Source organism: Chionomys nivalis, chromosome 7, assembly GCF_950005125.1.
Source record: "Chionomys nivalis chromosome 7, mChiNiv1.1, whole genome shotgun sequence".
NCBI lineage: Eukaryota > Metazoa > Chordata > Mammalia > Rodentia > Cricetidae > Chionomys > Chionomys nivalis.
In genome coordinates, this window is record NC_080092.1 from 1,319,976 (window position 1) to 1,335,781 (window position 15,806).

The 15,806-nt window shown below is 44.4% G+C and overlaps 1 protein-coding gene across 7 annotated transcripts in view; it reads right to left on the reverse strand.

Moving 5' to 3' along the window:
• Mrtfb (myocardin related transcription factor B) overlaps window positions 1-15,806 on the reverse strand; it is a 156,649-nt gene that overhangs the window by 38,723 nt on the left and 102,120 nt on the right. For all 7 annotated transcript variants that reach the window (XM_057773796.1, XM_057773797.1, XM_057773801.1 and 4 more), the window contains 5 exons: window positions 8,025-8,090; window positions 6,108-6,163; window positions 3,510-3,585; window positions 2,515-2,676; window positions 1,017-1,195 (listed from right to left, as the gene is read on the reverse strand). In XM_057773796.1, the coding sequence (XP_057629779.1) occupies window positions 1,017-1,195; window positions 2,515-2,676; window positions 3,510-3,585; window positions 6,108-6,163; window positions 8,025-8,090 (539 nt within the window). The remainder of the gene's footprint in view (window positions 1-1,016; window positions 1,196-2,514; window positions 2,677-3,509; window positions 3,586-6,107; window positions 6,164-8,024; window positions 8,091-15,806) is intronic.

A 15,806-nucleotide genomic window follows, 5' to 3' on the forward strand; every position in this document is an offset into this window, starting at 1 on the left:
TGTCTTACAGCTTGACCTACTCAGACACGAGCAGAAAAGTAACTCAGATGACTAAGAAAAACTCTTTTCTAAAATTTATTTACTTACACACTTGGCATTCTTCCTAGGCCTACTTTTAAAGCTTAAGCCAGGGTGAAGCAAGTTGTGAGAACACAGTAGGGGCAGGCCTCCCTTCTCTCCATCTGCTCAGAACTCAGTGTGTCACACTTCTTAACCCTCAGTTTTGGCCGGGCGGTGGTGGCACATGCCTGAAATCCCAGCACTCGGGAGGCAGAAGCAGGTAGATCTCTGAGTTCAAGGCCCACCTGGTCTACAGAATAATTTTCTAGACAGTCAGGTCTTGAAAAAAAGAACAACAAACAGTAAAAACAAAACAAGGAAACTTCAGTTTCCTTTCAGGTCCTGTCTCAGCAACGGTGGGAGCCTGGACAGAAGATCTGGACCATCACTGCCCACGCCATCCGCCCTGGGCTTCTATCGCTGTGAAGAGACACCATGACCACAGCAATTTTTATGATGGAAACATTTAATTGGGTAGCTTACAGTTTCAGACGTTTAGTTTATTTTGTCATGGTGGGACATGGCAGTGTGCAGGCAGACGGTGCTGGAGAAGGAGCTGAGAGTTCCACATCTTGATTCGCAGGCAGCACGGTGAACTGTGACACTAGGTGTAGCTGGAGCATAGGAGCCCGCAAGGTCTACCCCACAGTGACACATACTGCTACTCTTTAGAGCTCACAGATACATTCAAACTAACACCAAACATCTACAGATTTTCAAGTCATTCGGAAAGCTTAATTGAGACTTTATTGAGCCCCAAAAGCTAGACTAGTGTGTGTGTGTGTGTGTGTGTGTGTGTGTGTGTGCGTGTGTACATTAGAACTATTAAGTGAGAACCAGTTGTGCACTTTTATAGTGTCTGACTCACAGGCAGGAAGCATCAGTAATTTCAGATTTTTCTTCTGGTGAAAATATTGTATTGACACAGACTTGCAAGAATGTTAGGAAGGTCTTACCTGGGCCGGAGTGTTCACAGTCCCAGGAGGTGGTGAGGCACTGACTTTTGGCTCACTGGGGGATGCTGCTGAGCCCTGAGACTCCTGGCTTGCCGGCTGGTCTGGAGACAAGGCATCGCTGCTGTCTTCATCAAATGAGAACTCCCTGTGCATGTGGGGATAGTCCTCCTTCACCACCCCTGCAGAGAGAACCCCAAGGCTGACTGAGAAAGGGGAGTTTTAGAAGCTGCTTTAAAGCATGGCTCTTCCCAGACAGAAGCCACATTGCTACAGAACTGGAGGCTGTTCTAGCAGGAACCACAGTTGTCTGTCATGTACTCTTTGGGGTTTGATGTTTTTCTAGCCAGATCAAAGATTTCGGGTCTAGCTAGCAGCCGTGGGAAGGGCAGGAGTGCTCTGTTGTTGCTTTTGTTCCTGTGGTGCTGGGGATGGAGCTCAGGGCTCGGTACCAGCAGGCCATGAGGTCAGAGCACCAGCACCACTCTGCAGCCTGGCCGGGAGGGGAGGCTTCTCAATGACAACGGAGAACACCGGAGCAAGAGGGCGATCCAGGATGCAGGGCACAAGTCTGTTCTTTAAAACAGAAGCAGCACGGCGTGCCCGCTCACAGAGTCATATTTAAGAGATGCTTGGACCTTATTCCTTTAAACCCCCAACCCGGAACCCAAATGTGAAAAACAGAGGAAGCGGAAGGGGAAGTGAGAGTGTTATGGCAGTCTGCATGCTAGCTTCCATTTCAGGGACAGCACACCTACACTCACACCCTCCTTACCTTGGACGCTATCTTCCCCAATGTTTGGAATCAGAGTTGACTTCATGTTTCAGAATTCTGTAATTACAAACTGCCTAAGCTTTAAACTCACACTAGCTCAGTACGAAGTCCTCAGGAGTACGAGAGCTGAACTAGTTAGTTTTTCAGTTAGTATAAAACAAGCAAAACCAAAAATCCCCCAAAACAACAACAAAACTGTGCTGAATGAGTATCATTATTCATTTGTTTTCCTGCTATAACTATGCCAGAAAAAAAGAACACATCAGTGACCCTGGCCATCCGCTGTGTGTTAGAGTGTGCCGCCCATGCACGGGCCTGGGTTCAAGGAACAAGAACAGCATGAGCAGCACAAGCCAAGTGTAAGAGCAGATGAGGCAGACAGATGCTAGAGTGCAGGAAATCCATGGGCCATTCTCCTTGCCTGTAAAGCTTATTACCTTCCTAGATAGACAAAGTGAACAGCCTAACAATATTAAACAGTAGAAATGAAATGGTACAATACAGTAATTTATCTTAGATGTGTGATAATGGTATCAGAAGTCACTCTGACATAAAATGGAAATCCATGCTACTGGCAGCAGAGGCCATTTTCTAATCTATAACAAAACAGTTCAACAAAATAGATGTTTATCAGCTTCTAGTTAACCAAGAAAATAATGCCCTTGCATTTTAATCAAATCCGTTTTATTTAAAACTCCTGTGAAAGACAGAAACTGTTACTCTTGCCTATAATTGCTTCCTTGACACTCGAGTCCACAGGAAGAATGTTTTTCTCCACCAGCTCCATGGGTCCAGGCCTTTGAGCGATCTTCTCGTTCAGGTCGTCTGCCAGTCGAGCTCTCTTCAGCTTCATCTGCGTGGCCTGCAGAGATGGCTCTGCAAATGTTTCTGCCAAGACCAAGTGTAAGCTTTAACCATGGCACCTATCAGGCCAAGTAACTGAACTGAACTACTTTAACAGGGTTACACTCTGCAAGGAGAGAGTGACTGCTCAGAGTGTGTGGTAGATTGTTTCTCTCAGAGCGGGCAGCTACCTGTCTATGCGACACAGAGACCCCAGGGTTGAATGATCATGAACTGAAGCTGGAAATGGGAACTAGCACCATCTGCCTACACCAGGAGGGCAGGTCTGTCTAGAACAATGGACTAGGTACCAGGGAGACACAGCATAAAGACACATGTGCCCCAGAGCTCTACAAGTGGATCATGCTAATTCTGTCACCAGGCCTGGGGAACACAGGCTCTTTCTGCCCCACACTGTCTCTAAATATCTGCAATGTGTCTAGATTCTCCTTAAAGCTTAACACAAGAGATGTTCAAAGGATCAAGCCCTTGCTCTTGCTTAGTACATCAGTCACAGAAGCAGAATGATGGGAGAAATAGAACTCTGGAAATTTCTGATGAAGATGCTGCCTTTCAAAATGGCTTTCCTGGAAAGAAGGGTATCCATGTGAGCCATGTATTCTGAAGGGCTAAGACTACATCATTCAGAGGCGATTAGTAATGGTCAGGACAAGACCATTACAGAATGAAGTAACAACACAAAGGAGTAGGGACATGTGAGGGCATCATTTTGGGTAAATATCAATGAGACCCCAGGTGTCAAGTTTTGAGTCTTCACAGTGCTATCCAATTTAAAGGATGTCTGCTTGTGGGGTAAAAAGTTACTAAGATGGGAACAAACAGAAATGGTGGACACCTCACTCTTCCACAAACCTTACCTTCTAAGATGTGCATCCTGACCAGCTCAGAGCGATCTGGGCGGCTCCGGATCTTGTGCTTCAGAAAGTTTTCAGTCTTTAAAAAAAATGTTGTTCATGATTTATTGTAGTTTTAGATTTTCTTCAAAAATAAATTAAAACCCCTTTTTGTGTTGTGTCTTTGAGAGAGTAACCAGAAATCAGTGCTTAGGAGAACTATTATCTAGCACAAGACTTCAATGTAGCCTTCAGTATCGTCCAGGGGTTTGACGTGTATTAGTATAAAATAACTACTTTACAGAGCTTTACAGTGAAACTGAGAAAAGCTCAAAATTTTAAGATGAGCTTTAAATAAACATAATATTTAATCCCTTTGTATGAAACTAATACTTAGAAAAGTAGAAATTTATTTAGATACTAAAATTCTTAAAAATAATAATATATTTTATTTGCGTTCTTAGCACATTCTCTAAAACCGCACTCAACACGCAAACGATAGGTCCAGGAGCTTTCACTGCATTCTGGACAGCGATAAGAAACTCCTGTGACACTCTTATTCTCCTACTGCGTTAACAGACCCCTTCCCCTGGCACACAGAAACAATGGACACAATGGCACGAGCACGTATGTGACATACGCCCACAAAAGAACCACTTTCAAGAACGCAGTTGAGTGTAGCATGTTCTTTATTTAGCTGTGTTCTCAATCCTTCGGCAAATGAACAGTGACACAGATCCACAGGGAAATAAGCCAAGGACCTTCAGAAGCACATGGCTTCCATGTCTTTCTGCAGGGCTAATAAACAGCAGAGGCACTTGCCTAGTCTGTCCGTGACTCTGTTTTTGCCCTAGCCTGCTTTCTTATAAAACCAAGGACCAGCAGTCCAGCCTGCCTATATCAGTTATCAGTCAAGAAAATGCCCTACAGGTTTTTCGGTTTGGTGGGGACACTTTCTCAGTTGATCCCTCTTCTCAGATGATTCTAGCTTATGTCAAGTTAATAAGAAGCCAGTCAGCACAGTCCTGAAAACAAATGAACTAGTTACTTTTATTTTGTTTCTTTATGGGTATGTATGGGAGTAATATATGCACATGTGTACATGTGCGGGCATGTCCATGTAGAGTGTGTGTGGGGTAATTAGCATGTACATGTGTGAGCATGTGCACATGGGGGGGTTAAGACATCTCTATGTGTATGTCATGTAGAGTGTTGGGGTAAAGCATGTACATGTAGGGGGATAATACATTATACGTATGAGCATGTGCACATAGTGTGGAGGCAGTGCATGTGTGAGCATGTGCATGAAGAGGACAGAGGCTGATGTCAGGTGTCTATTTTCAATTTATCTTCAGTTACTATGGTGGTATGAAAGAAAATGGCCCCCTAAAGGGAATAGCACTTTTATGAGGTGTGGCTTTGTCAGAGTAGGTGTGGCCTTGTTGGAGGAAGTTTGTCACTGTGGGGGTAGGCTTTGAGGTCTTCTTAGCTCTAGCTACTCCCAGTGACATAGTATACTTCCTGCTACTTATGGATCAAGATGTAGGACTCTCAGTTCCTTCTCCAACACCATGTCTGCCTGTACACCAACACGTCCCAGCATGGTGATAATGGACTGAACCTCTGGACTATATGCCACCCCAGTTAAATGTTTTCCTTTGTAACAGTTGCCATGGTCATGGTATCTCTTCACAGCAACAGAAACCCTAGGGTAGTTACTGTTTTGTTTTGTTTTTTATCTTATGGGTATGTGTGTGGGGGCAATGCACGCACATGTGCACACATGTGAGCATATCCATGTAGAGTATGGGGCATGAGAGCGTGCATGAGAATGTTGGGAAAATACATGCACATGTGCACACGTGTGAGCGTATGCATGTAGAGTATGGGGCATGAGAGCGTGCATGAGAATGTTGGGAAAATGCATGTACATGTGCACACGTGTGAGCATATCCATGTAGAGGACAGAGGCTGATGTCAGGTGAGCTCACCCAGTTGGTAAGCCTTGCTGGTCTGTGGTGGCGCAAATGAATGTAGACAGATTATATAGATATATACAGCTTTAATAAGGAAATAGACTTATAGGACCACAGGTTCCCGCGGTGCACCGGAAAAGCGGAGCAAAAGAAAAGGGGCTGCTGGGCTCACGCCCGGCAGATTTATCCGTAAACATTAGCCCGAGGCGAACACGCCCCCAATGGGTGGGGCTATGTCCCTACACTGGTCAGCAAGCACAAAGGATCTTCTTGCTTCAGTCTCAGTGCTGGGATCATTATAGGTGTGAGTTGCCAGGCCCAGACTTGCTTTATATGGGGGCAGAGTTTAAACTCAGCTTTGTGGCAAACGCTCTACTGACTGAGCCATCTCTTTTGGTAGAGCTGATTTTAAAAGAACAAACTGAGTTATCACCTACTTTCCATACCTCACAGTTTGTGCTATCTACACCGCACTTCTTGTCATCCACTTTCTATACACCTAAAAATCAAACTACCCCAGAGTGCATGCTATCTACACTGCACTTCTTGGAGAGAATGTGTGCATTCTAAATCAATATATTTAGGAATATTGGTGCCTAGGATACAACTGAGAAATAAAGATTTTTTAAAAAGTGAAATTACTTACTCTGGCTCGCTCCAGGCTTTTTATCTGCTCATGGAATGCTGCCGGACTCTTCAAAGCTGTTGGGAGAAAACAAATGGTTTCCACAGCACAAACAGCACCATATCTTAGCTTGCCACTCTAACCCCGGCAATGCACATCTGTGCTGACATTTATTTACAGTTCCTTTATGAAACCCCTCCAAAATGTGAAGATCTCACTGTTACCCAATGAAATGATGTAGATCACAAAGAAAACAAGTGGACATTTCAAACAGAGCTGCTGTATAATAACTGGTAAGTGCCAGGTTGGACCAGTCCAAGGCCTGGGGACTTCCACGGTCTTTGTTCATAGTGCTCATATAGGCTGCTAGACAAAGACCATGTGGCCCTGGAACTTGAACATGGGGACACACAGCACTCATTTATTCAGAACTCACAACTGGAATGACTCTGTGGTGAAGCACAGTTAAGACTGCTGTTGGTCTCCCAAATAAACTTGCAAGGTGAGTATGAGCCCCAGCATAAGACGTGTGCAAGTCCCTGAGGTCATATAGCTAAATGCTGGCCAAACTGAGATTTAAATCTTGTATTCTAAATTTAAAGGGTTATGTTCTTTGTATCATGAGGGGATGTGGTATTTGTATTTCAGCCTATCACCTTTGAAGAATCTTGATTTGTGTATATCCAGCACTGTCTTGCAAGAGCAGCATGTGAAAACCATGGGCACAGGCCAGTGAGTGGGAGATAGGACTAGGCTTCCCTGTGAAGGCTGCCTTGAGCATAATCTTCTAGTTTGGTCCTTGGGACACCAAGAGGCTCCCAGGAACCTATCACTGCCAGCATGGCTGAGGACCAGCTCTCCACACCAGCCTGGGCTGATCTAGCAGCAGTATACCTTAAGCATCATTATCTAATACTATTGATTAACTGGCTGGGGGAGGACTGTGGTGGTAGAGATGCCTAGCAGATTTTCAAAGCAGCTTTGGGTGACCACAGCTGGACTTAAGATATTTAGATGACTAACAGTAAGTAGTCTATAAAACCTTCATGGATGACAAAAACTGCTAAACAAACAAAACATTCCTCATCTTTATTAACTGATAAATTATTTCTGGGCTAGAAATGAGTTTGTTTGTTTGCTCTGTAATTTCTAGTGGTTTAAAGTGGGATAGATTAACTTCTGGAAAAGTTCGTTTCTAAACAAAGTCCAGCTATACAATTTCATGGTCTATAGGAAACAACTATTCTTCCCTCTAAATCTCCCAAAGCCGGCGGTTAAAGGTAAAGAAAACAGTTTAGATAAATATTCTAAAATCAACTCTTATGAATTATGAATCTCTTGAAGGAAACAAGTGTACTCAGGCCAGAAAGACCAAACTAACTAGCTGTAAATAGCTTTCCGTTGATTGCAAATCGGAGATGCACGCAATCAGGTAGAATTCTGAAGGTCATGAGTTAATGGTATCACATTACTCTTACAGATGTACCAGCAGAGTTATCAGTTCAACCACTTCAAAGTTTGAACAGACATTAAAGCCCACAGTTAAGAATGCCACAGGGAGGCTAGAGAGATGGCTCAGAGGTTAAGAGCTGGCTGCTCCTCCAGAGGTTCTGAGTTCAATTCCCAGTAACCACACGGTGGCTCACAACCATCTGTAATGAGATCTGGTGCCCTCTTCTGGCGTGCAGGCATACATGCAAGTAGAACACTCACTCATATACCTAAAATACATAAATAAATCTTTTGAAAAAGAACTTTACAGTATCTTAAAGGCATTCTTCATTACTGTAAAAGTCAAGCCCACTTTTAAAAAGATGTACTAAGGGTTCTCCTCCTAGCGGGGCCATGCTGTCACCTGGCTCTCCTCACAGATGAGCCCTCGCGGAAACTACAAAGATCAGTCCCCACACACCAGAGACAACAGTGATTAGGTCTTACGTGGCATGATGCCCTGGTCCACTAGCTGTTCTCTTGTCCTCCTTTGTTGCAGCCTCAGCTGGAGCACTGTGGGAAGGAAAGAGTGTATTAGCAGCTGTAGCCCCAAGTCCTGCAGTTCCTTTACTAAACACCCACTGTATTATCTAACCAGAAGGAAATCAATTAGGAAGCTGAGTGTGGTAGCCATGTCTGTAACCCCAGCTCTCAAGGTGCTGAGGCAGGGCCACTGCAGATCTGAAGTCAGCCAGGCTGCAAACTGAGTTCCAGATATCCTGAACTACATGTAGGGTGAGGTCTTGTCTTAAGAAAGGAGATAAGAAAAGACATTACTTGGCACTAAGTTGTAAAAAAAAAAAAAAAAAAAAATTGTGATTCTGCTTGCTGGTGAATTCTGAATTTACTTAGCAATTCTTTTGTTTAGTTAATAATTTGAATTTATGATGAATGCTAGGCATTTCCTATTTAAATACTTCACACAGTACTCAAGCAAATTGGTAGTTAGCTTATACATAATGACTTGTTCAAAGGAAATCTCATTCGGAGCAACATATGAGATTCCTTGACATTTTTCTATGTTAATAGTAACGATTTACTTTAAGAAAAGACTGGATAGTTTGGAAGGACTTCTCCACCAGGAAAGAATTGGAAAGAAATAGTTTTAGTATACCTGAATAAATATAAATTAGGCCAGAGAGAAACTTCTAAGTTATGAATTTTAATAGTCTTTGCATAAACACACAATGGCTCTTGCCCTACAAGTACTGAGAGAGCTATAATCAACTGGTGTCACTATTTACCACAGAGTAAATTGTACAATTAGTAGAAACAAGGCCCACATTAGGAAATGCAGACATCTAGTTTGTCAAATTAATTTATTCCCTCCCCCGATTTTTCAAGGAGATTCTTATTACAGCATCTCTAGTTATTCAATTTAGAAAACAAGTGTATTTTAAAAAGAACACAGCAAGTAAAACAGAAACTTTTTTTCCTAGTTATTTTAAGTTGTTTTGCTTTTATTTTCAAATTATGGTTAGGATGACTAGGGGTGTCCATAAACCTTACCAACATGCTAAAACAAAATATGCATGTATCTCTAATGGTGAGGAGAGACATGGTGGACAAAGGGCAGGAGACCCTACGTGCCTCAGGGAGCACAGTCCTGCCTTAGGTTGCACAACTGCCTGAACTGCTCAATGACTCTTACAAACATCTTCTTATCAATGCTAGATGAGACCTGAACACAGAAATGTGACGGGTTTGTTTTTGAGCCACAAAGTTTTACTGACACTGCATTTAGAGCGTAAACAGTTGATACGAACTGCCACAGAGAGCAAAGCCAAGTAAAAGCAATTTAAACAGCGTGCATGCTTCTGACATTAGCGTTTCTCAAGATGGAGAGGCTAAGGCTGGGTGGTACTTAAGGTGGTCACAGCAGGGAGAATCCCAAGGAACGAATGAGAGGACAGCGGGTCAGGGTGTCACTCCAGCTCAGAGGTCCTTGTCAGCAACGAACAGTGTCTGTTCCTCCTTCCCAGGGATCCTCAAACAAAGGTCACAGAAGCAATAATGGCCCCTTAAAAAATTAAACCCCAAACATAACATGTAGTTAGGACACTGAACACTACACTTTCTGCATACTGACATCAAGGTATCAGCAGTTATCTCGTCAGCAAGCTTGTGCTTCACACTGGTAACTTCAGGGACCCACAAGCACAGGACAGTCTTGGGTACAGCATATTTGCTGCCGTGGGGCCAGCACACAGAATGGATGCATGCCATTCCGATGCATTCCTCGGGCCAACACTCCTTACTGCAAATGCACAGAGTAGCTCCGTCCTTCAATCTGAGGATAGCAACTTGATGTCTAACAATTCCAATCAAATCTGACCCTATATACTCTGAGTGAAGGCATGACTCCCTGGACTCTCCAGATTTCAAATACCAGTCCCTAGCCTGGGCTATTCATACTACATCATCCTCCTCAGACTTGAGTATTTGACTCTTCCACAAAATGCAGGAAGGTGACTTTATTTATGATTACTGCTTTCGTATAAAGGACGCAATCAAGAAACAGATCAATAGAAGAGATGCACAGGGAGGGGTCCTCTGCTGGGCTTCCAACCTTCCTCTTATTCCATCTGTGCCTTCCTGGAACTAAAGGTACCCAGAAGTCATCAGGGGCGCCCTGCTACCTATCATCTAATGTACTCCAGATGTTCTCATCATTGACAACACTGAGTAGCCTGACAGAGGAACTGAGGTCAAGATCAAGGCTCATAGAAGATGCTTACTCACCCCCTCCTCCTGCCACCTAGGAAACCATTTTAGGAGCTGTGTGCCAGGAGCTAGAGGCAGAGAATAGATAATACATTTCTCATACCACAGAGAAGAGGCACCAACCACCAGTTTTAAAAACAAACACCACACACAAGTCCTGTGTTTTTCACCCAGTTTCCTATATGGCCAAAATAAGTAACCCCTGCACAGCCTAGGTCATTCTGCCTAAAGGGAGCAGATGATTTAACTGATGTTCTCAAAATTCCCTGTCTAAGTTCCCCTAAAGGAAGAACGTGCACAGCACTGCTCTAAGAGCTCTGCTGTGTGCACTGCTGGAGGAGGCAGACTTAGAGGCAGTGAGTTACGTCTGTTGGCCACCTAGCTCCTTTACCCTGTCTATACCCAAAGGGAGACAGTAAGGGACACACAATATCTAGTACACAGGCGCAGGTAGACAGGGGCACAGGCCAGTTGTAGTGCTTGGTGGACATTGGCTGTGGAGGGTGGGGAACAGAGACACCCCAGTACCCTGCAAATCTTGGGGAATTTGAAAATACAACTACCGAATTGGTTCATATTACACTCGACTGGTGAGGAGCAGTGAGGTCAGAAGGCACTGGTTATATAGAACCACGCAGCATGGACTTATGACTTTAGGAAAGAGCAACTTCCTTTAGTACTCTACTCGCCAGCTTAGGAGGACGCACAGCACAGAGCACAGGCTGGCAGCCGGGTGCAGCACACTGGGCGGCAGAAGTTGGGCAGAATGTATTTATTGGTGCTTTTCAGGGATTGTGAGAGGAATCATGGAGCTTGAAACCTTGACAACAGAAGATGTGACTCTTCTGACCACAGAGCTGTCAATGGCTGTGGCTGAGATGCCTGACCAGGAAGGTCCCCTTCCCCTTCTGGAGTCTCTACATTAACCAGGGCTGGTCCATTCATGTGTAAGACAAATCTAGTAACACTGGCTGTTACTCAGCCGCTTGCAAAGCTGCATTCCTAGCTCGCATCCTAGACTGCATACCAGCCCAGCATAACATCCTATGATGGCACAGGAGTCCGAGAGACCTATTTTCCTGGGAAGGGCTTCATGTCTGCACATGTGCCTGAGAGCTGAGACACTAGACTGCGCTCATGGGCTCATCACATCAGTCTGCACGCTGTTAGCAAGCCGACCAACATGGCATTCAGTGCCTTCTAGGCCCATCTTGCAAATGGCTGAAGGATAAAGAATATACAGGAAATGGGATTCTGGTGGGAAAGCACTTCAAAACACACACCAACATATAACTTACATAATACTGTTACAAAATTTTGGCTTTTCACTAACCAGTCTGGATGCTCACCTTCCTAGACCTGGATGGAGTGGGGAGGACCTTGGACTTCCCACAGGGCAGGGAACCCTGACTGCTCTTTGGACTGGAGAGGGAGGGGGAGAGGAGTTGGGGGACGGGGAGAGGAGTGGGGAGAGGGGGAGGAAAATGGGAGGCTGGAAGGAGGCGGAAACTTTTTTCAATAAAAATAAATAAAAAAAAAATTTTGGCTTTTCAAATTAAAATGACCAGTATCGAAATGTTTCCTACATTTGATATGATTAAAGGGATTTTCACGTATAACAAGGAATAGCATGAGCTGAGCGAGCCAAAGCAAAGCACGGCTTTGGAATGGGGGGTGGGCACGGGAGGGCTATATATCACAAAAATAGGCAGAAATGACACTTTCTGGAAAAGAGTGAGCTGCAGTCGGAGAGAGGGGTCAGTATATGTTCCGTAACTACAGGACAAGGGTAAGGCAAACTGCAGGTTCAGGAGGGGTGGAAAGACTCTGAGAACAAAACCCAAACCTGAGCAGTCTAGGAAAGGACGTAAGCTGGGACAACAGTAACGCCAGGAACGAAATAATACCCTGGAACTGATGACCCACTTAGGGAAGAAACTGCGGGGCAACCAACATATCTCGGTTTTAGCTTTTCCCAAGCAGATGCTGGAGTGATTAAGAGACTGACGTCACAGGACTCTGGAAATGCGCGCGTGGTTTGAGCAGGATGAAGTGAGGCCCACGGAAGCGCTGCACATTTGTGCTGTCTTCTGGGTTTGGTCATGATGGGTCAAGTTGGCCCGTGTCTAATCTCTGTCTGTCATGTACTTTAGTCGCCAAATGGGATTTAATCATTGTTTTATCAGTGAAAAGGCTAATGAGAAGGTCAGTTGGGAGGTCAGTGAAGGAAGCATAAGTGCTTACTCATAACACAATTGAAAAATATGAAAGAGAAATCATGCCGTTTATTACTTAAGTGCTCCAGAAAACAAGGCAGTCACTATGGTTAGCAAGTCTTATTACGAACCATAGGTTACTTGGTTTCTACCAGCAAAAAAATGCCACAGGACAACACTTAAAGAGTCCTTCGAAAGCTCTGCATGTTGTACCTTTGTTAAAAACAAGTGCACCCTTGCAATTCTATTCCTGAGTGAAATGCAAAGAGCTCGGGTATACAGACACAAACGTGTCCACACATGTTCACAGTGGCTATACCCTCAACAGCTTAAGTGCTACAGAGTCTGGATTAGTCTATACTGAAAATGGAGTACTAAGCAGGTACAGAAAGGATACAGACCAAATGTGGGTGAGGGGCTGCAGAGATGGCACTTGCTGCTCTCATAGATCTCAGTTTAGTTCCCAGCACCCATGTTGTGTGGTTCACAGTTGCTTGTAAGTCTAGCTCCTGGGGATCTGACATTCCCTCTGGGATTTTACTCACATATGTGTGTGCATGTGCATACACATGTGGGGAGGGGTGGACGCATACTCTTTTTTTTTTTTTTTTTTTTTTTTTTGGTTTTTTCGAGACAGGGTTTCTCTGTGGTTTTGGAGCCTGTCCTGGAACTAGCTCTGTAGACCAGGCTGGTCTCGAACTCACAGAGATCCACCTGCCTCTGCCTCCCAAGTGCTGGGATTAAAGGCGTGCGCCACCACCGCCCGGCTACATACTCTTAAAAATAAATCTGAGTGCAGATGAACCTAGGAAACATGCTATGTGAAAGAAGCCAGATGCATTATATGGCACAATATTTCACTTCTAAGAGATATCCAGAACAGGTGATTCTAGAGACAGCATGCAGACTGCTGGCTGCCAGGAAGGGACCTGGGAGCAGCTGCAGATAGTGTTGGGTGTTCTTTTCTTTTGAGGTGACAAAATTTCTTTGAGCCTACACTGTAGCAATCATTGTATAACATGGCGATTGTACAAAACATTACTGAATTGTTTCCTTTAAAATGATTAATTTCATGTTAAGTGAATTTCACCTTAACACATTTTTTTTTTTTTTTTTACATTTTTTTCTTTGTTTCTTTTTTTTCAGACAGGGTTTCTCTGTATAGTCCTGAGTCCTGGCTGCCCTGGAACTTGCTCTGTATACCAGGCTGGCCTTGAACTCACAGAGATCCACCTGCTTCTGCCTCCTGAGTGCTGGGATTAAAGGTGTGATTAAAGTCACCACACTGGCCAACACTTTTTTTTTTTTTTTTTGTAAATAGAGGATCAGTTAGGAACACGAAAGAACTGATTCCTCAGGATCACATCTCCAATTTCCTACCTCCTGGTTTGTCCCCACCCCACCAACATAACCCCATCAGCCGTTACTGGGGTGATTTAATAACTAAAATAGTTGTGTTTTTTATTTACTGTGACACTGACTTCTGTCCCCTCCCTGAGGGCAGACCCTTCCCTGCACACAAGAGCAGAACGCGTGACTGGCTTCAGCTCCCTAAGGAAGGGAGGCTCTGCTGCATTTCAGAGGGAACTATCAGAGGATTTTCTACGGGGAACTGATTATGCTGGAGTAAATGGTTTCATCTCATTGTATGAATCTTACAGTCTGTTTCCCCCCCCCCCAAAAAAAAAATCAATCATTTTTTGCATTTTATTAATTTACGGTGTGAGTGTGTCAGTGGGGAGCCATGGTGTGAGTGTGGAGATCAGAGGAGTAGTGGAAGTCAGTTGCCTCCTACCAAGTGGGTCCTTTACCCAAGGAGCCATCTTGCAGTCCTTGTGCTTATTTTTGAATTGATGTTGGTGTTGTGGGAATAAAAAAGAAATGTAATTATGTAGTTGTGGATGAAGGAGACTAAAAAGGACAGCTGTGACCAGAGGTGTGAAGCCCACAGATGTATGGTGGATCCAGATTGTTCTCAGCGCTGCTCACACTGAATGTGAAATCCACTGTGGAACCTACCAGTCCTCAGTTGCTAAAAGGAGCCACCAAAGGTCATGTGGTCTCAACTGTATTTTTAAGGTCTAATTTGCTCAAAATAAAATAAGGTTCTTCAAGTAATTTTTAAAATGTAATGCAGCTGGGTGGTGGTGGTGCACGCCTTTAATCCCAGCACTCGGGAGGGCAGAGGCAGGCGGATCTCTGGGAGTTTGAGACCAGCCTGGTCTACAGAGCTAGTTCCAGGACAGGCACCAAAGCTACAGAGAAACCCTGTCTCGAAAAACAAACAAACAAACAAAAAATAAATAAAATGTAATGCAAAGGGATGAAAATAAAACGAAACAAAACGAAAAACACCAAAACAGAACCCAGTGGCAGCATGCCCTGGAAGGCGCGCTGCTTGTACTGGTTGAGCACACTTGCATCTCCACTTCCTATCTACAAGGAAGGCAACTGCAGGGGGCGCCCCAGACCCAGGGCTCAGTCAGGAGCAGGAACAAACAGCATTTGCACCAGAATTTTTATGACTCTTTTCTGACTAAAACAGGAGTAACAATATGACATTAACTAAAATGCTGCACAGATTAGTATCCAAAGAAAGCAATACCTCCCTCTTCAGTGCTGCAGTGCAGTACCCTCTGCTGCATCCTTACACGTGCACTGCTGGGGAGGGTGGGAAGTCCTATGGTACAGCATCTTCTAACAGCACTTAAAGAGCCCAACTGCAGCCAAGCAGAAATGCTACTCCAGGTCCTGCTGCTTTCTTGCACTCTTCTGTGGTACCAGGGCAGGAAGACAATGTTTTCATTACACAGCCCTGGAAATTTACAGGAGCTTTGAGAACTCTGGTTGGCTGCTACTTCTGTTGTCATGGAAACAGATTGCTAAAAATGGGGCATGTTCCTTTAAACTGAGCATACCTTCACTCAGATTCTTCACCCCTTTTTGCAGAGTTGGAAGGAATGTCTGCTTGTCCAGCTATGGCCATGTGATTGATACTCTGCTGGTGGTGGAAGGGCAGAGATCACACTAGCCATGGCAGAATTCCAGAAAGACATGCACACTGTCTCACTTGGTGAAAAGGCAGTAGGAAAGCCGACCGCAGCGTCTATGCAGGCTCAGCACTCTAATAGACACCAAATGGGAAGACACAACAATGCACTCGCCTGAGGAGCGAGAGATCGGAAAGTTACAACATTTGATTTCCCCCAATCATGAGGCTCTTCATGTGAAGACGTCTTATCTACATGGCTCCAAGGAACAGGATGCTTATTTTTCTTGCTTTGGGGAT